This window comes from Mustela nivalis (genome assembly GCF_964662115.1).
Source record: "Mustela nivalis genome assembly, chromosome: 13".
In the NCBI taxonomy this organism is placed as follows: Eukaryota; Metazoa; Chordata; class Mammalia; order Carnivora; family Mustelidae; genus Mustela; species Mustela nivalis.
In genome coordinates, this window is record NC_139032.1 from 41,903,361 (window position 1) to 41,928,439 (window position 25,079).

At 35.4% G+C, this 25,079-nt stretch overlaps 1 protein-coding gene across 12 annotated transcripts in view; it reads left to right on the forward strand.

The window, feature by feature from the left end:
- Nucleotides 1-25,079, forward strand: part of CCDC171 (coiled-coil domain containing 171) — a 291,861-nt gene that overhangs the window by 36,944 nt on the left and 229,838 nt on the right. For 7 of the 12 annotated variants that reach the window (XR_014301800.1, XM_082695056.1, XM_082695053.1 and 4 more), the window contains 2 exons: nucleotides 772-903; nucleotides 11,009-11,155. Coding sequence is in view for 9 of the 12 variants with exons in the window: in XM_082695056.1 (XP_082551182.1) it covers nucleotides 772-903; nucleotides 11,009-11,155 (279 nt within the window). In the remaining 3 variants the exon portion in view is untranslated. The remainder of the gene's footprint in view (nucleotides 1-771; nucleotides 904-11,008; nucleotides 11,156-25,079) is intronic. The other 5 variants (XR_014301801.1, XM_082695058.1, XM_082695061.1 and 2 more) reach the window with 1 other exon arrangement.

Below are 25,079 nucleotides of genomic sequence, written 5' to 3' on the forward strand. Positions count from 1 at the left end.
GATAAGAGAACTCTGCTTGATTTTATGCTACTGGCTTTGAGCTGATCTGCACAGACTAAGTAGGGGAATATAGGGTTCAATAGGGTTCAATAGGCATTTTCCCTGAAGGGGGAAAAGCTCAACGCCTTTGTGAAGACTTTCCATTAGTGAAAGTTGTAAGGGTAATGTTCATAATGCAGATCCTAGCTACTGTTTATATGGACACTGAAGGCTTTCCCTCCTTCTCATATCAACCACATAGTCTTTCTCCTGTGTCAATGGGAACTTAGTTTTAAATGGGGCTTCTTGCTTTAACCAAGTTAAATCTTATAAATGTAGTACAACTAGGAAAACCCAAGAAGAAAAGTCTTTTGTGAGTATTATCTGCAGAACAAGAAATTAGTCATAGCCCAAACCTTAAAAATTTTTTGATTTTTAAGATGTTTAACATTTTAGTGTTTCCTTATCCTGATTTGTTGCATGAAATACCTTTCTTACCACTTTTGGTCAATACAGTGTACTCTGTGAGTTTTATATGTAAATTACATATTTGTTCATAGGTAATTAGAACTTCCCATATTATCTACTTTACATAGAGATGTACATATAGATTACATATAATCTACATTTCAATGATCAAAATATATTATAGTTCTATTAATGATTTTAACATAAATATAATGAGTTTTAGCTATAGGTAAGGAGAACCCTTGGTACACTTGAATTGGGGATGAAGGAAGAAAGACGACTTTCATTGATCAAATAGTAAAGCAAGATTTTATTCGTATAAAGGAAGCATTGGAAAAACATCAGCAGGAGAAGAATGAGATGGAGTCTCATATCAGGGAGACAGCACTGGAGGAGTTTAGATTACAAGCAGAACAATGGGAAGCAGAAAGAAGAGAGTTACAATTTATAGTACAGGTATTTAAAAAATAATAATTTAGTTCCTTAAATATGTCTTTTAAATGCTTATGATATTAAATACTACATTAGTGCAATAATTGGCTAGTTTACTCAACACAGAAATGATTCCTAATCTTTGATCTGTTGAAGGCCATGTTTCATTTGGGGTTACATGACAATATGGGCAACTCTTATGAGCAGACTATCTGAATTAGAGTTGGGTGACTTCTGTTGCATAAATTATGTGATTTTTGAGACATATATACATTTGGTATTTTATTTTTCCAGTTTAAAATATGAGACTGTTCACAACCTTTAAATACCATAAAGAAATAGAATGATTGGCTTTTAGATATTAAAGGATGCTTATAAATTAATATAGCATAGTGATTTTTCAACTCTTTTTTTTTTTAAAGATTTTATTTATTTATTTGACAGAGAGAGATCACAAGTAGGCAGAGAGGCAAACAGAGAGGAGGAAGCAGGCTCCCCACTGAGCAGAGAGCCCGATGCGGGACTTGATCCCAGGACCCTGAGATCATGACCTGAGCCGAAGGCAGCGGCTTAACCCACTGAGCCACCCAGGCGCCCTTCAACTTTTTTTAAGAAGAGCAAATTAAAAAAAAGCTTTTTATTTAAATTGAATTAATGTATGACGTATTATTAGTTTCAGAGGTAGAGATCAGTGATTCATCAGTCTTATATAACACCTAGTGCTCATCACATCATGTGCCCTCCTTAATGTCAGTCACCCAGTTACCCCATCCCCCCACCCCTCCCCTCCAGCAACCTTCAGTTTGTTTAGTATGATTAAGAGTCTCTTATGGTTTGTCTCCCTCTCTGCCTTCGTCTTGTTGTTTTTTTCTCCCTTAAGAAGAACAAATTCTTTTTTTATTTTAAAGATTATTTATTTATTTATTTGACAGAAAGAGAGAGAGAGAGAAAGAGAGCATAAGTAGGGGGAGCAGCAGGCAGAGGGAGAGAGAGAAGCAGGTTCCCTGCTGAGCGAGGAGCTCTATCCCTGGACCCCAGAGATCATGACCTGGGCAAAACGCAGCTGCTTAACGACTGAGCCACCCAGGCATCCCAAGAAGAGCAAATTCTTAATCGTGTTCTATTTACTCCTTTTCCCCATCACACAGAATCCCCAAGCCTTCAAATAGTCTGGTTGGAAAATAACTGATTATACCCAACCCCCATTGTAGATGAGCAGATGGAGATTTATGATTTACTCAGATCATAGTCTGAGTAATTAATGTGGGAAGAGACTACCAGTCACCAGATTCTCATTTTGGTGTATTGTGCATTTTTTTCAGGAGATTACATGTAAATTATTTTGAAAGAAAGAGAAGAGAAATTTAAACTGTTAATTCACTGACCAACTTAACTTAAAATTTAAAATAAATTTCCATAATTTCTTCTATTACTTATTTGGTGATAAGATATTTTCTCTGTATAAAACAACAAATTGAAATACAGTCTTTGTAGACTATAGGCACTCCAAGGTACACATTCTTCACAGAATGAAGAATATCCATCTAAAATGAATTTTGGAGTAGTTTTATGTTAGAAACCACTCTGCAAGACAAAGGCAGCCCAAAACAAATTGATTAAGATCCTTGAAGATCTTAAAACAGAGAGACATGTAAAGAGAGAAATTGGAATATAATAATAGTTTGAACAGAATGCTATGGGGTCATGAAAGAGAAATTAAGTGCCTGGGAGATTGGGGAAATCATCACAGAATGGCTGACACTTGAACTGTTGTTGATAATTGTTTTAAAGTCTACCTGAAACAAACAAGTAAACATAAGTAAATGAAAATAACCTCTTCATTTCTGAACACTCAGAAATCTCCAGTGCCAATAGTCAGAAGCCCTAAACTTGTAAAATATGATTCAGAAGCCTTTATATTTAAATGTGGGAGTGATGTGATTTTAGATGCAGTTTCTTGGGCAATTCTATAAACCTTAGATGAAATGTATGTGACTTTATATTATGAAGTACTAAAGGAATAAAGTGGCAGTCTTTTTTTTTTTTTTAAGATTTTATTTTATTTTTTTTTTAAGTTATCTCTACACCCAACATGGGGCTCGAACTCACAACCCTGGGATTGAGTCTTATGCTCCCCCGACCAAGCCAGCCCTGCACCCTGGTATCAGGCTTTAATTATTATGTATGGGAAAGAATAGGGAATATACTCCTTAGTTACTCTGACCTTTTGTAAGATAATTTTTTAAAATTTTTATTTAAATTCCAATTAGTTAACAAATAGTGTAATATTAGTGTAAGATACATTTTATTGTATTGTATCACTGAAATGTTCAGAGCTCAGTCTCTCAATTTCCTGTCCTTTTAACATTAACAAAATAAAACTGTTTTTCCTTTTTAAAGCAAGTTTAAGAAACTATTTGTACTTTTTAGAAGTCTTATTTTAAATAAGTTGAGGGATAGATTGAAATTCTCTTCTCTGTTGGCTATTGATGGGTTTAGGTTTCCATCGTATAATTAGATGTTAGTATAGTATAGTGTTCTCTTTGTGTAACTCTCTAAGGGAATTCAGCTTTTAAAATACGTTTAAAAAAAAAAACAAAAAACCTCCTAAGTGAAATCCCATCTTTAACAGACAAAGCAGGTGTAGTATTTCTTTCATCTGGGCTTTAGAATTCAGTCCCACTATTAAAAAAAAATCTTAATTTTATGCCATGTCTCTTTTCTTTCCTAGTAATTGAAAAGCTAAATAGAGGTGTACTTCTCTGGAATATTAATGGGAACTCTAGTGCATTTACCTCATTTTAAAAAAGTATTTCTCATTTTTTTTAAATGCATGTCCTCTTCTGATAAACATAAAAACTCCATGTCTTTTTTTAACACTATTTGAAATTTCAAAGCCAATTTAATTTAAAAACAAAGTATTTATATTTATTTTGAAACACATATTTTTATTTTTATCTCTGCTTATTAAATTTTTAACTTAAAATGACTGTTATGTTTTTATTTATTTTTTCTTCATTCCTGCTCTAGCAATGGGAATTTTGAGGATGCTTACTTGCTTTTGTTTTTAAGACTTAATTCATTTATTTGACGCAGAGAGCCATTAGCTTGGTGGGGGGGGGAGGGAGGAGCAGAGGAAGAAGGAGAAGCAGTCTCCCCACTGAGCAGGGAGCCCCACATGGGGCTTGATTCCAGGACTCCAGGATCATGACCTGACCCGACCTGAGCTGAAGACAGATGCTTAACCAACTGAGTCATCCAGGCGCTCCTTCAACGTATAATTTATCAGTAGGATTGAGAGCATTTAGAAGATGTATATTTTTTCGTATTTGTTTCCCAAATTCTAGAACTCAACCAGGGAATAAAATGATCCTTTCCTCCTTCATCGACTAAATTCAGTTTAAGTGTCTAGTGATAAAGGGATGGCAGAGTCTTTAATGGCAAAACTCATGAGGAATGTAGACTGAAAATAACATACACTGAAGAGGAGGGAGAGTGGGGACGCAGTAAAGAAGGTATCAGGGCAGGCTTAGGCATTAGTAGGTCAGATGTTAGGGAGTGGAGGGCAAGGTGTGGAAGAATGACCCCATAGACACAGTTACGATCTAGGGACAGCTTGGAGGAAGCTCCACTGGGAAGGAAGTATTTCAGAAGTTTGTGTGAAATGGTCTAGAGCGGCAAGGAGCATTTCTTTGCAGTTACCTAGGAAACTGCCCACTTGTGCCCTGTGTAAGCGAGCGGCATAGACAGTGACTCAGGCGCTGGGTATACTGCCTTGTTTCCAATCAGGAAATAGCTTTATAGTCAGTTCATAAAATGACTATATATTGTGCTCACTGTAAAAAATGCCCTCATTTAGAGAAACTTAAAAGCAAAAGTGAAGGTCCTATGACTCCGCCTCGAATCCCACTCCTTATCTAAGGGGATATAAACATTTATCACTGTATTACATAAACGGAATTCTATTTCTTGGTGTGTTTGGTGTTCATCTTTTGACATCCTTGTATTATTCTTGTAGGATTTGCATGGTTTTCTGCCATATGGACGTTCCCAATATGTATTGAGGAATCCCTTATTGAAAGACATTTTATTTCCTTCAAAAATTTTTTGCTCTAATCGAGATTTGGGGTGCCTGTCTGGCTCAGTCCATAGGACATGTGTTTCTTGGCCTTGGGGTTGTGGGTTCATGCCCCGTGTTGGGCATAGAACTTACTTTATAAATTCTTAAAAAGATTTTATTTATTTATTTGAGAGAGAGAGAGAGAGACAGAGAGCATGAGAGGGAGAGAGAGCAAGCACTAGCAGGGGGAAGTGCAGAGAGAGAGGGAGAAGCCGATTCCCTACTGAGCAGGAAACCTGATGCAGGGCTGTATCCTTGGACCCCAGGATCATAACCTGATCCAAAGGTAGACATTTAACCAACTGAGCCACCCAAGCACCCTGAGCTTACTTTAAAAAAGAGAAACCACAACAACAAAAACCCCAAACAAAACGGAAGAAACGATTCACTAACATTCCTGGCCATATCTTTGAGCTGTAGGACAAGTGATTGAACTGTGTAAATGCCTAAACGTATCATTGCTTAATGTGCAAGCTTATGGATTCATCATTATTGGTACCGCACAAAGTTAGTACCATTTTACACTTTGTGGCTGCAAACACTATTTCTTTTTGTAGAACTGTGCTGGCTTGGGGGATTTCAGGAGATAAGCATGTATTAGGTTGGGGTGATAACTAGCTAAATTGATATATTTTGTGAGGTAGGGAGGAGGACTACTTTAGCTCTGATAGGTTTCTAACCATACTTTTGTAATTCTTCAGACCTAAAAACTGTATTTTGGAGTCTGAGAAATGTTGTTTATATGAGTACATATAAAAAATTATAGTTTGGGGGCTATGTTTCTGAAACCTGTGGACAGAAAGCAAGTTTATTTTCTAGTAGCGCAATGTGGTTTCCTGTGATGGTAAAAGTCAGTTCAAAGCCTCATTTTAAAATATTTTAAGTTCAACACCTCCCTCTAGTGGATAAAAGAAAAACTCCTTCAATTTCCATTGTCCTTACAATAATGATTGTGTTACACACCCACACACATCATATTTAACTTTTTCACTGTCAGGATTCCGGTAGCTTTTTGTTTTATTACAAAATAAATTCTGTGACAAAATTTCTAAACCTTTATTTTCAAGGAGAGAAGTTATTCTTGATATATAACTGCATGAACTATTTTATAACTCTTTTGGAATTTTCTTGTATGTTATTTATAAAGCACCCCAGTCTTGGATTGTGTTGATAAAACCATAAACTTAAAACGAATATTTCAACATACAAAAAATAGCAGGGGTTAATATAACCAGTACCCAGCATAACATACCATATCATTAAATACTAATATTTACCATCAAGATCATGTTTGTTGTATCTGTTTCAGAATTAAAAACAGACAAGCAATAAATTGTTAATTATTAAGACTGACTATTCTGAATTACTTCATTATCCCACCATCACCCTATTCACAAAAGATACCAGTATTCTGAAGTTAGTGTTTAGTATTCTGTCTGTATACATTGACAGTGTATCCAATTATTTTGTTATTTTTTGTGTTTTAAAAATATACATAGATTATTGCAAGGTATGAATCTTTGTCTCGCTTATTGTTCTCACTTGTGTTTTTGAGAATTATCCAAATTAATAAACTGGCTCTGTTTCATTCAATTTAACTGATATGTAGCATTTTATCCTATGCATATCTGACAATTAATTTCCATTACTGCATCGATTGAGATTTAAATTCTTCCCAGCTTTTAATTATCACATACCATGCTTTCACAAATATCAAATATTTTTGTTTATGTGGGTATATAGTTTGTGTATATGCAATTACTTGGAGGAAAAATATATGCCAAGTTGTTCTCCCATGTGGTTGTACCAATTCAAAAGAAGAGTTCCTCTTCCCTACAGTCTCTTGAATATTTGGTATTTTTCAGGTCTAGTTTCCTTTGCAATAGGAAGTATGTGAAATTGTTTCTCATTCTTGCTTAAATTTCTTTCCCTGACATTGAGCATGTTATAGTTATTGGTCATTCATGTTTCTTCTTTTGTGAACTGCCAGTTTATAAGTTTTCTCTTTTTCCTTTTGGATTGTTTGTATATTTTTATTGATTTATAGGAGTTCTTAATCTATTTGGTTGCTAAACCTTGCCTCATTATATCCCCAGGATAAATGTGGAGACAATTATGTTGTATTTGATGCACAGTTCTAAATGTTAGTATAGTTGAATTTATTGGTCTTTTTCTTTATTAATAGTGTTTTTATGTCTTCAGTAACCTAAAGTCATAAAGAGAGTATGCATTTTTTCTATACATAGTATGGGAAGGTCTAATTTTATTTAATTTTTTCCAAAGGATAACCAAATGCCCCATATCAGTTATTCAACTGTCTGTTTTGTCACCACTCGCTGATATATAGTGTTGTTCTCTCATCTGTCAAGTTCCTTTCCATCTAGGGTTTGGTTTCTGAGTGCTGTGTTCTGTTTCACTTGTCTATTTATGAATCAGAGGTAGTCTTGGTATCTGCCAAGACAAGTTCCCCTCTCCTTATTCTTTTTTTTTTCTTTTAACAGATTTTACTTATTTATTTGACAGAGACACAGTGAGAGAGAGAACACAAGCAAGGAGAGCGGGAGAGGGAGAAGTAGACCTCCTGCTGAGCAGGCAGCCTGATGCGGCTCAATCCCAGGACCCTGGGATCATGACCCCAGCTGAAGGCAGCTGCCTAACAACTGAGCCATCTAGGCACACTTCCCAGTCCCCCCATATTTTTAATATTTGTTTTTTAATGGGAGAGGAGAGTTATTCTTAACCTTTTAATCTTCCATATAAGTTTGGGTTTAGTTTGTAATATTCCACCCAAACTTGGTGAAATTTTGATTGGAATTGGGTTGGATTTTAAGGTCAGTTTGGCATAAAGTTGACATCCTTAATTTCTTCTGTTTTCCATCCTTTTATATTTTTGTTCTGTTTCCTGAGAGATTTCTTCAATTTCATGTTGCAACTTTTCTACTGAATTTTCATTTCTTCCTTTGGGTTATTAACTTTCCCATGCTCTTGCTTGTTCTTGGACTATACTTTCCTTATAGTAGGCTCTTTCTTGTCACATAGTTACACATGTTTTTTCCTTGAGATGAAAACTTTAAAGATTTCTTCCCTTAGCAACTTCCAAATATACAATACAGTATTTATTGTTAACTAAAGTCGCCAGCTTGTACTTAACATCCCAGAACTTACTATCTTATAGCTTTTGACTACCTTCACTTATTTCTCCCATTCCCCGCCCTCCAGCTCTGGCAGTCACCAGTCTGATCTCTGTTTCTGTGAGTTTGGTTCCTTTCGATTCCACGTGTCAGTGAGATTACACAGTTTTTACCTTTTCCTCTCTGATTTATTTCGCTTAGCTTAATGCCCTCAGGATGCATCAGTGTTGTCACAGATGGCAGGATTTCCTTCCTTTTTATGGCCGAATAATATTCCTCTATGTATATGTGTGTGTGGGTGTGTAACATTTTGTTTATCCATTCATCTGTTAATGGACACTTAGGTTGTCATATCTTGACTATTATATTGAGAATACTGATTTTCAAGGCTATTAGGAGCTGGTGGAAAGGGGCATGGATTTGGGGCAAGCTAAAATGCTACAAAGCTCACCATTCTTACAGAGATTCAGTTGATTTTCTTGAATAAGTGCTTATTGATAAGATTATTGCAAGCCTATGGTTAATTTCCAGTCATAAAAAAATTTGATTTCGGCTTCTTTTTTTTTTTTTTTTTTTGCCAGTGTTCTTGCTGCTTTTATGGAGGGAAGAATTTTTGGCAGTCCTTACTTTGCCATTCTGAAATTGCTTCTGTTCTCTGAAGATATTTTGAAGGTTTATTCTCTCTCTCTCTTTTTTTTTTTAATATTTTATTTTTTTATTTGACAGAGAGTACGCACGAGTGGGAGGGACAGAGGGAGAGGGAGGGAAAATCCCAACCAGACCCCGCACCAAGCCTAGAGCCCAACATGGGGCTGATCCCAGGAACCCAAGACCACAACCCCAGCTGAAACCAAGAGTTAGATGCACAGCCAACTGTGCCACCCAGGTGTCCCTTAGAATGGAAAACTTATTTTATTTTTAAAATTTTTTTATTTATTTGTTTATTTGACAGAGAGAGAGGGAGATCACAAGTAGGCAGAGAGGCAGAGAGAGAGAGGGAAGCAGGCTCCCTGCTGAGCAGAGAGGCCGATGTGGGGCTCGATCCCAGGACCCTGAGTTCATGACCTGAGCTGAAAGCAGTGGCTTAACCTACTGAGCCACCCAGGTGCCCCTAGAATGGAAAAATTTTGATAACATATCAAACTGATAAATCTTGATGCTAAATTGACAAGGTTACAGAGCCTACTTCTCCCTTTGCTGCTCCCCCGCTTGTGCTTTCTCCCTCTATCTGCAAATAATTAAATAAAATCTTTTTTAAAAATTAAAATAAATTATATGCCCTCTTGACTGCCACATCATCTCTAACTTTCTATCATCCACACAAAGTACTATGTATATTTTTAAATGAATAAACAGTAATTTACAAGAGTTCATGGATAGTCAGCTACATAGTGGTAATCTCACGAGTGAGGGGGTATGGAGAGAAGGAATTATATGAGGTTTTGTTCTTCATCCTTTGACTGTGGACGGTACTGTCCAGTGCTGTCCAAGTTAGAGTCTTTTATAGAGAATTGTATTTGGTGCTTGGGACATTCTCAGATCTTCTGATGATACCTTTTGAATGGCTGGCAGTACTTGAAACCATTTTGGATCCGTATGTGCTTGTCTGTCCCGGAATAAGATTGTGCTGGTGAAGGAAGGTAAGAAGGGAGCTTGTCTCAGAGACCTAAGTGGGAAAGATGAATGTAAACACTGACCTGTGGAAAATACATGGATATGCGTGTTAACTTCCTGTTTGAACTTTCATAACGTTCAACTCTGATTTTTGAGTTTAGTTGGAAAAGATTGAGAGATTTCAGTAGAACACTGCCTGATGTTATCTTCCTTCCAATAATACAGCAAAGATTTGAAAACTTGAAAACTGAAAGAAATGAAACACAGCCATCTAGTGGATGCAACTCGAAGAACTATAACTATAGTTAAAGTACCAAGAGCTCACATAAAAACCTCTTAAGGGCCATTATCAGGCATTCAAGCTAATCACTTCTCCTCACACAAAGGAGCAATGTACATCTGTATTACAAAATATTTAAAAATGTTAACGAGCAGGGAAAACATTATAAATGGCATTTGGACTACAGCACTATGTAAATACCCTCAGAGGTCAATTGAACTAGCATAACGTTATAGTATGTTTTATACATTTTGAACCGTAACATGTGTTAACCAGAGCTCTAAAATTGTAAAACTCCCATAATTCTTTTTTTAAAATTTTATTTTTAAGTAATCTTTGCATTCAGCCTGGGGCTCAAACTCATGATCCTGAGATTAAGAGTTGATGCTGTACCAACTGAACCAGCCAGATGCCCCCAAATTATAAAACTCCAGTCGTGCTTTTTTGAATATGTGTATATTCTGAAACATTGCTGGAATATCTAGATCTCTTTTGCCTATGAGAGAAAGTGTCTATAAGATCCTTGAACAACATGGGTTTGAACTGTATAAGTCCGTGGATTTTTTTCAATGAATATGTAGGAAGGCTTTTTAGAGATTTTGGACAATCTGAAAAAAGTTGGAGATGAACTGTGTAGCCTAAAAATACTGAAAAAATTTAAGAAAAAGTTAAGTATTATAAGAATACAATACATAATACATATAAACATAGAAAATACGGGTTAATTGACTGTGTTATCAGTAAGGCTTCCTATCAACAGTAGGCTATTGGTAGCCAAGTTTTTGGGGAGCCAAAAGTTATTTACAGATTTTTTGACTGCTCACGAGTGGGTGTCCCTAATCCTCATATTGTTCAAGAGTTAACTGTATAAATTAACCTATTTTTGTGGTTGAAGCACAGGTTTACTCACTGTCTTCTGTGAAATATGTTTTTGTCATTGTTGGCTTATAAACTGTATTGATGCAGAAACAAATTACTTTCTAGGAGCAAGATAATGCCGTACAAAATATGCACAAGAAGGTAGAAAAATTAGAAACTGAGCACATGGACTGCTCTGATCTTCTGCGACGTCAAACAAGTGAACTCGAATTTAGCACTCAACGAGAAGAACGTCTTAGAAAAGAATTTGAGGTATATTTTCTCATTCTTTTAAAACCTATATGTGTTTTCCAGTTAGTAATTTAAAAAGTCAGAAAAAGTTTTACTCTATTATCAAATATAAAACTTTTTTTTTTCAGCATTTATTTGTATTGAATATCTGGCTTCTTTGAAAACTTTGTATTTGAGTAAATTATATTTTGCCCCTAATTTTTAAAATCTATCCATTTTTAACAGTTAATTCCCATGGAATATTTGGAAAGTTTGAAGGTGATTGTTTATATGATAAGATTGAGGAAGCGACTCAGGAAAGGATTTTGTACACATAATATTAAATTCTCATTTTGTAGATTGGATCATATACTAGATGCATGGTTTTGTGGAATACATTTCAGGTGAGACTTTAGATGGAAAAGAAGCATCAAGTTACAAATGAAAGTTATGATTTTGATGAGAGAATGATATAATCACTTTAATTTTGAGAGAAATCTGTTAATTCTTTTTTAAACTTTCCTTTTGTTTATGGGAAATTTAAGTATTTCAATAGGTAAAGAAGTTTTGTCTTAGACATAATTTATAATTGTAATTAGGTAAATAAACATTTATAAGGAGAATTCAGTGATAAAATCCAGAGCTAATCCAGTTAAATTCACTGCTTTCATTTAACATTGTTCTGGAAGCCAGAGAAGTATATGATGGCAGAGCAGCAATAAGAAGTACAGGCATTACTCTTATTTTTAAAAGATGCACTTATACTGTGAATAGTCAAGAAAATCAACTTTAGAATTATTGACACTGGTAAGAACATTCGCTCTCCCTCTATGTCAAATAAATAAAATCTTAAAAAATATTTTATTTATTTGAGGGAGAGAGAGAGAGAGAGAGCGAGTGCGAGCACCTGAGAATGGGGAGGGGCAGAAGGAGAGGCAGAGAATCTCAAGAAGAGTCCGCTCTTAGCATAACTCCAATGTTGGTCTCCATCCCACAACCCTGAGATCATGACCAGAGCTGAAACCAAGAGTTTGACACTTAACCAACTGGGCTACCCAGGCGTCTCTAGAATATTTTAAGAGAAATGAGCAGAGACTTACTATATCAGAGATTAATAACTATTATAAAGCCTTAGTAATATATCAGTGGTAGTTTTTTCCTTGTATGCAACAGAAACCCACTTTGGCTAACTTCAGTGGGAATTACTGGAGGAATATGGGAATCACATTTGCGATTAGGATGAAAGTTGGGGAATCAGGCTCAGAAATGAATCCCAGAGCATCCCCAGATGTCTTGGGAATGGAAATGATGGAGGAAGTTAGGGTGAATTGATATCAGTAATTTTAATTTTATTTGTTTACCAGTAACAGTTGGTATCATTCTTTTTGTCACTTTAGGATTCAAATCCCAAAGAGAAAATATTCAATTGAAAGAGGTAGTTTGCCCCAAATAAATCTCTCTCAATTCTGCTAAAATTAAAGCCCCCCAAAAGAAATTTTTTCTTTTTTTTAAAAATTAATCTTTTATTTTTTAATTAACATATAATATATTATTAGCCCCAGGGGTACAGGTCTGTGAATCGCCAGGTTTACACACTTCACAGCATTCACCATAGCACATACCCTCCCCAATGTCCATAACTCCACCTTTCTTTCCCTCCCCCCCAACCCTCAATTTGTTTTGTGAGATTAAGAGTCTCTTATAGTTTGTCTCCCTCCCGATCCCATCTTGTTTCATTTATTCTTTTCCTATCCCCAAACACCCCACATTGCCTCTCTAGTTCCTCAAATCAGGGAGATCACATGATAATTGTCTTTCTCTGATTGATTTATTTCGCTCAGCATAATACCCTCTAGTTCCATCCACATCATTGCAAATGGCAAGATTTCATTTTAAAAGAAATTTTTATAAAGAAAATTCAGTTTCTGGTACCAAAAGAAGGGGAAAAGACATTGTTGAGTGGCCAAAAAGTACAGTAAGTCTAAGACCAGATTTTTAATGGTACAGATTGAAAGGCCAGTAGTAGACTTGTAGAATATATATAAAATCTAGTATATGAAGATACCACTTTAAATTAATGAGGATAGGAAAGATTATTCAATCATCTTGAAACATGGATAACTATTTAACTATTTGGTTAAAAATTTAACTAAAATAAAATTAGATTCCCAGCTTACATCATATTGTAAAATAAGTTCCAGTTGGATTAAAAAGAGTAAAAATATTAAAAGCTGACAAAGAAGAAAAAAACTTGTGTTTTTTGCTCTCTGAGTCTAGTATGACTTATTATTAATCATAAAAGCAGAGGAGCAAAATCAACAGATTTTTGCTACGTTATTCTCTTGTGTAATTTTTTTCCTCAGGGCTTTCACTGTTCTTTCTCTCTGGCTTTTATTATTCAAGTGTCAGATCAACTGGATTGATGCTTTGACTAGGAGAAATTAAAGTCATATATATGTAAATTCTCCACTTAAAATAAGAGAAAAATATTTACAGCAAAATGTAGATCTATCTCTGTCTCTACATCTCTTTATCCAAATTCCCCCCACTATTTGGTAAGAAAAAGGAGAAAACCTTTATGAAAAAAAATCTACCAAGGACTTTAAAGAAGATGTGAAAGATGTTCAGATGAATAGCAAACATATGAAAAATGCTTGCCATCAGAAAGGCTGTAACAGTCATGATACCAAGACTAAAGAAAAGGTAACACCCAGTGTCAGTGAGGGAGCCGTTAAAAGTTCCTGGGTCTTGCTGCTGAGAGGGCAAATGGATAAAGCCTTCCAGGAGCTGTGTTTGGCAAATTTATGTGGTCTTCATCAGGAAATCATCACACCCTTTGAGGATATGAGAGCTCAGTTTTAGCTGATCTTGTGTTTCTGAGTGTGATTTTTATGAATAAAGTATTAGAGTAGATATAATTTGGCCAAATATAGAATTTTAGGTTTAAAGTCATTTTCTCTTAATATGTGAAGGCCTTACCTTCCTCATTCCCCGGCTCTTCTGTTGCTGTTGAGAGGCCTAATGTTATTCTGGTTTGTGTTTCTTTGATGGTGATCTTTCTCCCTCATTCTTGTCATCTCTGTAAGTTTTCTTGGTCCTCTGTTCTTTTCAAACTTTTTTTTTAATGGAAAGTTTTAAACAAACATATTTTAAAAAGTGAACAGAATAGTATAATGAACCTAATGTATCCATCACCAGCTTCAACAATGATCTATATATGGCCAGTATTTTATCATTTATGTCCCCACTCACTTTCCCCCCTCCCATATTATAGTGAAATGAATCCCAGTCACAGTATTTTACTGTAAATATTTATTACAATTTAAAAAAAATGAGGGATCTTTATTTAGAGTCACATTTTCAATATTAAAACTAAATTAACAGGAACATCACTTAATATAATCAAATATCCAGGCTTTATTCAAATTTCAGATTGTTCCACAATTTGATATAAATGGTGTAAATGTGTGTAAATGCAGTTTGAGTCAGAATTCCAGTTACACATTACAATTGGTTGATATTTTTTTCTTTCTCTTTTAAAGAAGATTTTATTTATTTATTTGAGAGAGAGAGATTGCGTGCGTGAGCAGGGAGAGGGACAGAGGAGAAGGGAGAGAGAGAAAGAGAGCACACTCCATACTGAGCTCAGAGCCCTACACGGGACTCGATCTCATGATCCTGAGATCATGACACCAAGATCACCACCGGAGCTGAAACCAAGAGTCTGTTGCTCAAACTACTGAGCCACCCAGGCACTCTGGTTGATATGTCTCTTAAATCTCTTTTAATGTACAGATTCTTTGTCTATAGCTCTCTTTTTTCCTTATATTTGTGAGGACACCAAATTATTTGTGCCATAGAGTTCCCACTGACTCTGCAATTGCAGGACATCAAATATAAATAATGTTTCTTTGTATAGATCTTTTTAAATTCATGGTGACCATTTTAGTTAGGAAATGCATGCCCTTCATTTGGAGGAATTCTTTTTTTTTTTTTTTTTAAAGATTTTATTTATTTGACAGAGAGAAATCACAAGTAGATGGAGAGGCAGGCAGAGAGAGAGAGAGGGAAGCAGGCTCCCTGCTGAGCAGAGAGCCCGATGCGGGACTTGATCCCAGGACCCTGAGATCATAACCTGAGCCAAAGGCAGCGGCTTAACCCACTGAGCCACCCAGGCGCCCCCATTTGGAGGAATTCTTTTGTGTTATTCTCTTGTGTAATTTTTTTCCTCAGGGCTTTCATTGTTATTTCTCTCTGGCTTTTATTATTCAAGTATCAGATCAACTGGATTGATGGTTTCCTTCTTTTGCCTTTCTGTTGTCGTTCTCTTAGTCTTTTTGTTGTGGCTTCTTGGGACATTTCTTGACTTGACTTTCTAATCTTCTTATTGAATATTTTCCTTTTCATTTTTAATTTCTGAGAGCTCTTGTTCTCTGTACTGTTTTTTTTTTTTTAATAGCATCCTGTTCCTATGACTACTGTATTCATTTGTTTGTTCAGTAAGTATTTATGGAGAGTATTAGGCACACTTTTTGGTGCTTGAGGCATTAGCAGCAAACAAAACAAAGTCTCTTCCCTCTTGAAGCTGACGCTCTAGTTAGGGAGAATCACACATTAAATGAAACAAAGCATGATAAGCCCTATGGAGAGTAATAAAGCAGACTAGGGTTGGGGTGCTTGGGTGGCTCAGTCCGTTGAGTGCCTGGCTCTTGGTTTCAGCTCAGGTCATGAACTCAAGGTCGTGAGATCGAGCCTTGTCGGGCTCCATCTTCAGCCTAGAGTCTGCTTGTGATTCTCTCCCTCTCTCTTTGTCCCTCCCTCCAACTCTTTCTCAAATAAATAAATAACTCATAAAAAATAAAGCAGACTAGGGGAAGTAATGAGTGATGAGACAGGTGGGTTACCCTTTTGTTAGTGGTCATAGAGGGCTGACTTGATAAGATGGCGTTTGAATAGAGACCCAGAGAAAGAAAGGGACAGCCATGTGGATATCTGGAGGAAGAGCATTTTGGGTAGAAGCTATAGAAAGTGCAAAGGCCATGAGATGTGAGTGTGCTTGGAAGGTTTGAGGAATAGCAAGTAGGGCATTGTGACTGAAATGGAAAGGCTATAGGATAGACAGAATGGTAGGCAGATTTTACAGTCTTGATGATCTTCTGTAATTCATTGTAAGAACTTTGAGTGAGATGAAAGCCATTGGAAGGTTTTGAATGGAGGCCTGACATGCTTCCTGTTTTTTGTTTTAAAAGCATCGTTCTGTATATTCTTTGGAGAATAGATTGTAAGATACCATTTAGGAGACTATTATATTTACCTTGATGAGATATATAGTGTAGAGGAGTTTGGATTTGTATGTATTTTGGAAGATAGAACCAATAGAATTTGCAGATCAGTTGGACCTGGCTTGTGAGAAAAAAGGAGGCAGTAAAGGATAACGCCAAAGATTTTGCCATGAGCAAATGGGTGAATGGCATTGCCATTTACTCAACTGGCAAAGAAGGCAAGTGGCATGGATTTGGGAGAGCTCAGGAATTTGCTTTAGGTATGATACATTGGCATGCCTGGTAGCCATTCACATGGAGATGTGGAATAGACGGTTGAATACGAGTATGGGGCTTCAGGAAGCATTACTGTAGGATGATAGGGATATTTATATATTTCATTGCACAGTTTTGAGTGTCATAATCTGTAGGTCTTCTCTGCGTTTCTGTAGTTTCTGCAGAGTGCTTTGCTATTTTGTCTTTGGTGTCTTCTTATAACATAGAAGAAGGACATGGAGAAAGAATCTGCATATCATACTGTTCGGTACCCAGACTTTCCCCTCATTTCAGCCTTGTGTACCCCTCACCCCTCACCCCTCTCTGTGTATCCCTGTGTGCAGCCTCTGGTTCAGATTCACATCTTCCAGATAATAAACCTCCAGTTTGTGTAGTGGTTAAGAAACAGTTGTTGTTTGGCTGCTTGGCGTGGAGGTGGGCATCTGGAGGTTAAACTTCTCATACTGATGGTATTAAAATATCTTTATTAAGATATAATTTACATGCTGTAAATTTACCCATTTATAATGTATAATTCAGTGATTTTTAGTGTACTCATAGAATTGTGCAACCATCACCACAGTCAATTTTAGGACATTTTTATCACCTCAGGAATAAACCCCATACCATTAGCCATGACTCTCCTGTTCCCCCATTTCTCTCAGCCCTAAACAACTGCTAATCTGCTTTCTGCCTCTATAGGTTTGCCTATCCTGGACATTTCCTATTAATGTAATCATACAACGTGTGAGCTTTGTGGTTGACTTTTTTCAGTTAGCATGTTTCCAAGATATCCATATTGTATCTGGTATCAGGACTTCATTCCTTTTTAATACTGAATAATATTCTGCTGTATTATACACCACATTTTGTGTGTCCATTTCTCAGTTGATAGGCATTTGTGTTATTTTCACTTTTCAGCTATTATGAATAATGCCTCTGAACATTCGTATATGGGTTTTCGTGTGAACATGTTTTCAGTTCTCTTGGGTCTATACCTAGGAGCAGAATTGCTGGGTCATGTGATAATCCTGTGTTCAATTTTTTGAGGAACTCTCGGACTATTTTAGACAGTGGTGCACTGTTTTACATTCCACCAGCAATGCATGAGGGTTCCAATTTCTCCAGGTCCTCACCAATACTTGTTACAATCAGTTTTTCAATGATAGCCTCCCTAGTTGGTGTATAATGGTATGTCATTTTGGTCTTGGCTTTCATTTCTCTAATGAAATTGGCCATTTGTATGTTATTGGAGAAATACATATTATAATTCACTGTCCATTTTTTTTTTAAGATTTTATTTATTTATTTGACAGAGAGAAATCACAAGCAGTCGGAGAGGCAGGCAGAGAGAGAGAGAGAGAGGGAAGCAGGCTCCCTGCTGAGCAGAGAGCCCGATGCGGGACTCGATCCCAGGACCCTGAGATCATGACCCGAGCCGAAGGCAGCGGCTTAACCCACTGAGCCACCCAGGCGCCTTCACTGTCCATTTTAATGGGTTATTTGTACCATGTGAATGTAAGATGTTAATAATAGGGGAAACTTGGTGTGGGGTGTATAGGAACTCTCCATAATAATGCCAAGCATGAACTTGGCAAAGGTAAAATGACTCACACTGTTAAAATACATGGCCTAATTTTATGTAAAGTCAGAGAAAAAATAAAAGACTAGATTATATTCTACATAATATTTTTAGTTTATTTATCACTTGTGATGAACCTTTTTTAAGGCCAATAAATTTAGGAATGTATCATCATTTAAAAATATTATGTGGTGAGGTGCTTGGACTCTTGATTTCAACTCAGGTCATGATCTTAGCATCTTGAGATCGAGCCCTGCGTCAGGCTCCACTCTGGACATGGAGCCTGCTTGAGATTCTCTCTCTCCCTCCCCCACCCCTCTTCTTTGCTTGGGCACATATGTGAGCATATGTTACTCTGTCTCTTAAAAAAAAATGTTGTACATGGATGGACCATTAAAACATTAGAATAAAGTCCAAATATACTTAGAATTAAAAACCTCATTTAGAAGTCATTTTTAGGATGCTATGCAACCTTATGATCATCACTAAACACATTTTAATTCCTTACAGGTTTGAAGAAGTAATAGGTAACAGTGATTTCTTTTTCATTGATAAAATTTTTATTAAGCCAGTTTTGACTGAATTGAGGAAATGTCTAATGTCTAAACTTTAGGATTTATTTTTGGATAACTCAATATTGATTTTTTTCTTTGTAAAATATTTGCCCCAATTTCTCTTCTTATTGATTGATGTTATAAACATCAAATCGTTTTAGACTAGTTTTACTTTGTGGTTCTTCTTAGCTGTTCTGTAATTACTTTTAGTAATACCAGGTCTCTGCTTTTAGAGAATTTTAAGCTTTGAAAGGTAGTCTAGGTAGTCTTAATTTTTATTCTATTTACAGGAATTTTATAAGTGGACTTGTATAGTCCTCTGACTCATTTATAATTCTTCATATGTAGACACCTTTCAAAATTTTGCTTTTTTTTTTCTTTTTTTTCTTGCATGCCTGGGTGGCTCAGTTAGTTAAGTATCTGCCTTCGGCTCAAGTCATGATCCCAGGGTCCTGGGATCGAGTCCTGCATCAGGTGCTTTGCTCAATGGGGAGCCTGTTTCTTCCTCTGCCTGCTGCTCCCCCTGCTTGTGCTCTCTCTCTCTGACAAATAAACAGAATCTTAAAAAATTTTTTGCTTTATATTTAAGTGAATGTATCTTGTCTTGGCTCTTGGCCGGATGATGACACAGTGAAAAAGAAGTTAAAGAGGATTTTATGCTAGTTTTGCATTTAGTTGTGGAAGCATTAACTACTAGTAATTCTAGGGACTTAAGTAACTGTCAGCGGTATTCTTAAAAAAAGAATTGCTATAAGATACATGAAATATAAGGATTAATATGAGATCCTTATAATGAGATAATAATGTTAGTAAGGATAATAGAAGAATACTGTTAATGTTTTAATTTAATAGAACACATTATTTAATGTCAGTAATATCAGAGTAAAGCAACTAGCATAATAGACATGTAGCCCAATCATTGTTTTAAATTTTAGTGAAGCTTTTTAACAGTTGCATTTCATGGGTGCCTGGGTGGCTCAGTGGGTTAAGCCATTGCCTTCGGCTTGGGTCATGATCTCAGGGTCCTGGGATCGAGTCCCACATCGGGCTCTCTGCTCAGCAGGGAGCCTGCTTCCTCCCCTCTCTCTCTCTCTGCCTGCCTCTCTGCCTACTTGTGATTTCTCTCTGTCAAATAAATAAATAAAATCTTAAAAAAAAAACAAAACAAACCAGTTGCATTTCATGAAATGGATTTCTTAATGTGCCTGGACCAAAGCTGTATGTTTGTGTGTATGTGTGTGTGTGTGTGTGTGTAGTATAAGATATATAAATATATAATATATAAAAATATACATTTTAATAAACATATAAATAATTTTATAAATAAGTATTTATAAATAAATATATAAAATTTATATAATAAATATATATAAATATACATATAAGCATATATAAAAATATATATGATTTGTATTTTTAAAAAATCTGATAAACTGTATACCATTGTGTGGCTTAATCATCTTAACACAGATCAATGGTTTCTGAGATTTAAAAAAAGAAAGCAAACTCCCAATCCAATTTTATAAAAATGGTGCTGGATACCACAGAACCAAGGGAAAAGTGAACTGGAAAAAGGAATATCTGTGGCTTTTATAAACCTCTTTTACAACTAGGGGAGGTTTTTTTTTTTTTTTTTTTATCATGGGAAATAAGCTTAACTCAATAAGAAAAGAGAAAAGAGAAGATGCAAACCTAATAGTAAGGACTGAGGAATCTTGCGAAGATTACAGTGGAGAGAGTACTGGCTGCAAATAAATTCTGAATTGCTTCTGTCAGTCATGTTCTGTATTACAGTAACGAAGGCAGGGTAGAATGTAGCTTTTTCCTCTGTACGTAGACTATACTCAAGTGAAAAAGGAAAAGAAAAATGACCATGTTTCCTATTGTTTGTGAAGCCAGCCTCATCTGATTTCACTTGTTCAAGCCACCATGTGTTTGTAGGAATTATTTTTCAACACCTATTTGTGTCAATTACTACTTACCAAATGGGTAAATGATGAAATCACCTGGGTAATAAAGTTGTGCTTAGAAGTATTAGACATTTTTGTATTTATGTTTATAACAGACTTTAAAATAGGGAGTTTATTAAAAAATTTGTTAAATACTGGAGTTTTTGTTGCCAGGAGAGCTAAAGACAATTTTTAGAGAGGCTAAATTGATTTATGGCGAGAATTTGTGTCCTGTAAATTCTGAAATTTCCTATTTTCATTTTTTATGGTTCCTTTTATTATACCCAATAGTAATAAAAGCTCTTTTTTTCCATTACACTGTTTTACAGTCTGGGTGATAGACTTCATTATTCATTCCTGGTAAATAAAAATTCACTGTATTCTCCAGTTTATACCTCTAGTCAGGTTGTCTCAGATGTCTGTTCTGAAACTGTTAAAGCCCTGGTTGTTGCTGCCCTCACTGAATATCTTTGAGGTTAACTGCAAAGTCAACCACAGCTGAGATGATGCGCATGGGCCGCTCTAAATATTGGTACGTTTTACTATTTCTTGAAACTGCTGTGTAGTTTTATTTATTCTTAAATTAAAATACATCCAACATGGGGCTTGAATTCAGTATCCCAAGATCAAGAGTTGCTGCCTTGCTGACTGAGCCAACCAGCTGCCCCCAGGATAATAAATCATAAAGGACTCATAGATTTTCTTTGCTACTGTCTTTCAATACATGACTCAGTTTAAGTGATGTGATATTATGGTGCTTCTCTTGTCCAGATACTTGTCAAATACTTTGAGACTTTGACCCTTTAAGATTTTTTTTTTTGTTCTATAATAAAAAATACTTTGGGATCTTCACTTTACAGTCCTGAAATACAATGGCTGCTCTTTATTCCCCCCACACAGATAGGAATAAGTATTGTAATTAATTGTTAACAAACATATAATAAATTATTTACAGTCACCTATAGCAAAATATACTTACTATTAAATTTTAACAATTCAGTTCCTTAGAATTACCTTTCTGAGGGTGGATTATTACTATATTGGTTACTGTGAAAGTGTCCATTGATGGGAAATATCAGGTGATAAAATCTGGAAAAACAGTTAAATAAACAGCCACTTTCTATTTATACAGCTGTTGACATTCTGCGGTAAACTTTGCACAGCTGTTTTGGAAACAGTGCTATGTAACACACTACTGAGAAATCTCTAGGATGCACTTCTGTGATATTTCCTCCCCTGTTTTTCTTGTGCGTTTTAGTGGACGAAATTTTGTGTATTCAAGTTTTGCTGCTTGACCGATTCCTTTAAGTTCACTTATATCCTCTGAGCTAGAGCTGTTCTGTTTTGAGGAGGAAATAATGTCATTGGAGGTGTTCTTTGGCCCAGTCCTTCAGCAGCATACACATCTGTTTTCATAACTTTTGTGAAACTTTTGGAACAGGCCCGTGGAAGCCAGGGCAGCAGATGTGGTGTGAGGAACAAACGAGGTCTGGATATGTTTTGTTAGTTCTGCTGCTGAATCGGATTGGCAGCTTCTACCCTGTGTTATGATAAAATAACGAGTAACAAAGGATGGAACAGGAGACATCCTTCTGTATATTACCTTCTTCAAAGAATAAATGCCCCCTTTCTTAAATGGAGTAGATTATCTAATTGGGCTTAACATGATTTAATGAGATATAAATCATGAAATAAAAATGAGATATAAATCATTAAATAAAAATCTCTTGGCAATATTTTGCAGTAGGAAAGGGGATGAAAATCAGCTAATAAATGATAAAATATGTGCTCATTTTGTGTTACACAAAGAACTCCCTTGTTCATAATGTTGGGGAACAGATATAATATAGTATATTTGTATTCCAAGCAAACCTGTATATACTTAAATTGACCTGCGGTATATATGAATTTGTGTTGGATTTTGTATTTTAACCTGAATTCCATTATAATTTCTGCCCTTGCTTTGTTGATTACAGTATGATTGGATACTAATGAGACAGTTTATGATTCCACTGGCTCTCTTCGGCAGTACTACTGAAAAAAAAATTTTTTTTGTGAACACTTTGATGTTCTGCTAGCACCCTCTGCTGGATATAAGAATTAATTCACCAGGCTAGAAGATTAAAAAAATATTTATTAGGAGGGCTTTAATTTAATTATGTCTGTCAACAAAGCCCATTCTTGGAAGGAGTTTGTTTAAAGATTTGAAAATTTTGTTGTTGACCTTACTGATTAATCAATAGTTTCAGAATAATAGTTTATAAAGTTGTTTTCTTCTGGACATTACATGCAAAGCAGGAAGGTATGAAAATAAAGATGTGATCTCTGGTTTATTATTTTAACCCATTTAGTTTTGGCCTAGGGAAAGAATAACAGAACCTCTTCTTGACTTTTGAAGTGAAAATCAGATAAATAATATGACATAACATACACATAAGAGATGAAAAGAAGACTTGGATTGTTGAATCTTTTATCAAGGAATGATAATATTCTGTATTTTAATAAAATGTAAGACTATTATTTTGATAAGAGAAGCTTTATGCATATGCTTTTTGGAATCTGAAAAGAAAATGAACATTGTTAGACTAGTTTCTTCCCTATATTTGTCTTTCTTAACTTTTTGCTTGTTCTGATTTTTTATTCTCCATGCCTACAGGTTATTTTCTTATCACTGGTTAGACTTCTTTTGACTTACAGAGTCTAAGGCAAGCATACTGAGAAGTCATTTTTAATTTTTTGAGATCAGGGACTTCATTTTGTAGGGTTTACATTTAAAAAGTTTGTTTTAAAGTAGTATTGGGCTTACCTAGAGTTATGCTCATTTTAATCTGGCTAAACATAATATTTTTTGTGCTAAAGAAAACAACTTTATAAACTATTATTCTGAAACTATTGATTAATCAGTAAGGTCAACAACAAAATTTTCAAATCTTTAAACAAACTCCTTCCAAGAATGGGCTTTGTTGACAGACATAATTAAATTAAAGCCCTCCTAATAAATATTTTAGATTTAAAATCAATAGGGATCCCTTATTCTACGGACTCGAAGTCAGCATTTAGAGTGAATTATCAAGAAGCTTGATTTAGGTGGCTGTCACTACTTTGACATTTTCCTTCTTACACTCAGGATTCTTTGATCTTTTATTGAAATATATTTCACACATCATAACATTCATCCTATTAAAGTATACACTTGAGTAGTTTTTAGTATATTCACAAAGTTGTGCAACTATTCCCACTATCTAATTCCAGAATATTCTCATCACCCCAGTAAGAAACTCCGTGTTAGTTAGCAGTCACTGCTCATTCCTCCCTCCCACCCTGGCTGCTGGCAACCACTTAACACACTTTCTATCCCTGTGGATTTGCCTGTTTTGGACATTTCATATAAATGAAGTCATATAATAATACTTGGTCTTTTGTGTCTAGTTTCACTTAACATACGTCTTCAAGGCTCATCTATGTCATAGCATTTATTGGTACTTTTTTTTCCCGCTGAATACATTCCACTGTAGGAATATACCATATTTTGTTCAGTTGATGGACATTTAGGTTTTTTTCTACCTTTTGGCTATTACGAAAAATGCTCATATGAACATTTGTGTATAAGTCTTTATTTGAACATGTTATTATTTTGCTGGAATATATACCCAGGAGTAGAAATGCATGGTCATATGGTAATTGTTTAATTTTTTAAGAAACTGACAAACTGTTTTCCATAGTGGTGGCACCAATTTACATTCCCACCAGTAATGTAGGAGGTTTCCAATTTCTCTACATCCTCACCAATACTTACTACTTTCTATTTTTTAAAATTAAAAAAACACTAGCCTAGTGTGTGTGAAGATATATCTCTTTGTGGTTTGGGTGTGTATTTCTCTGATAGCTAATAATGTTAACCATCATTTCATATAATTATTGGCTATTTTTGTATCTTCTTTGGAGAAATGTCTATTCAAGCCCTTTACTAATTTGTTTATTTATTTATCTGAGAGAGAGTGAGTGAGAGGAGGGACGGGGGGAAGCAGGCACTTAACTGACTGAGCCACCAGGTGCCTCTACTCATTTTTTTAAAAAATTGAATTATTTATCTTTTTATTGTAAGAGTTTGTATATTCTGCATACTAGACTCTTATCAGATATATGATTATCTTCTCCTGTCCTCTAGGTTGCCTTTTACTTTTTGATTAAGTTCTTTGATGCTCAAAATTTAAAATTTTGATGAAGTCTAATTTATCTATTTTTTTTTCTTTTGTTGCTCATGCTTTTGGTGTCATATTTCAGAATCTGTTGCCAAATCCGAGATCATGAATTCTGTTTTCTTCTAAGAGTTTCATGGTTTTT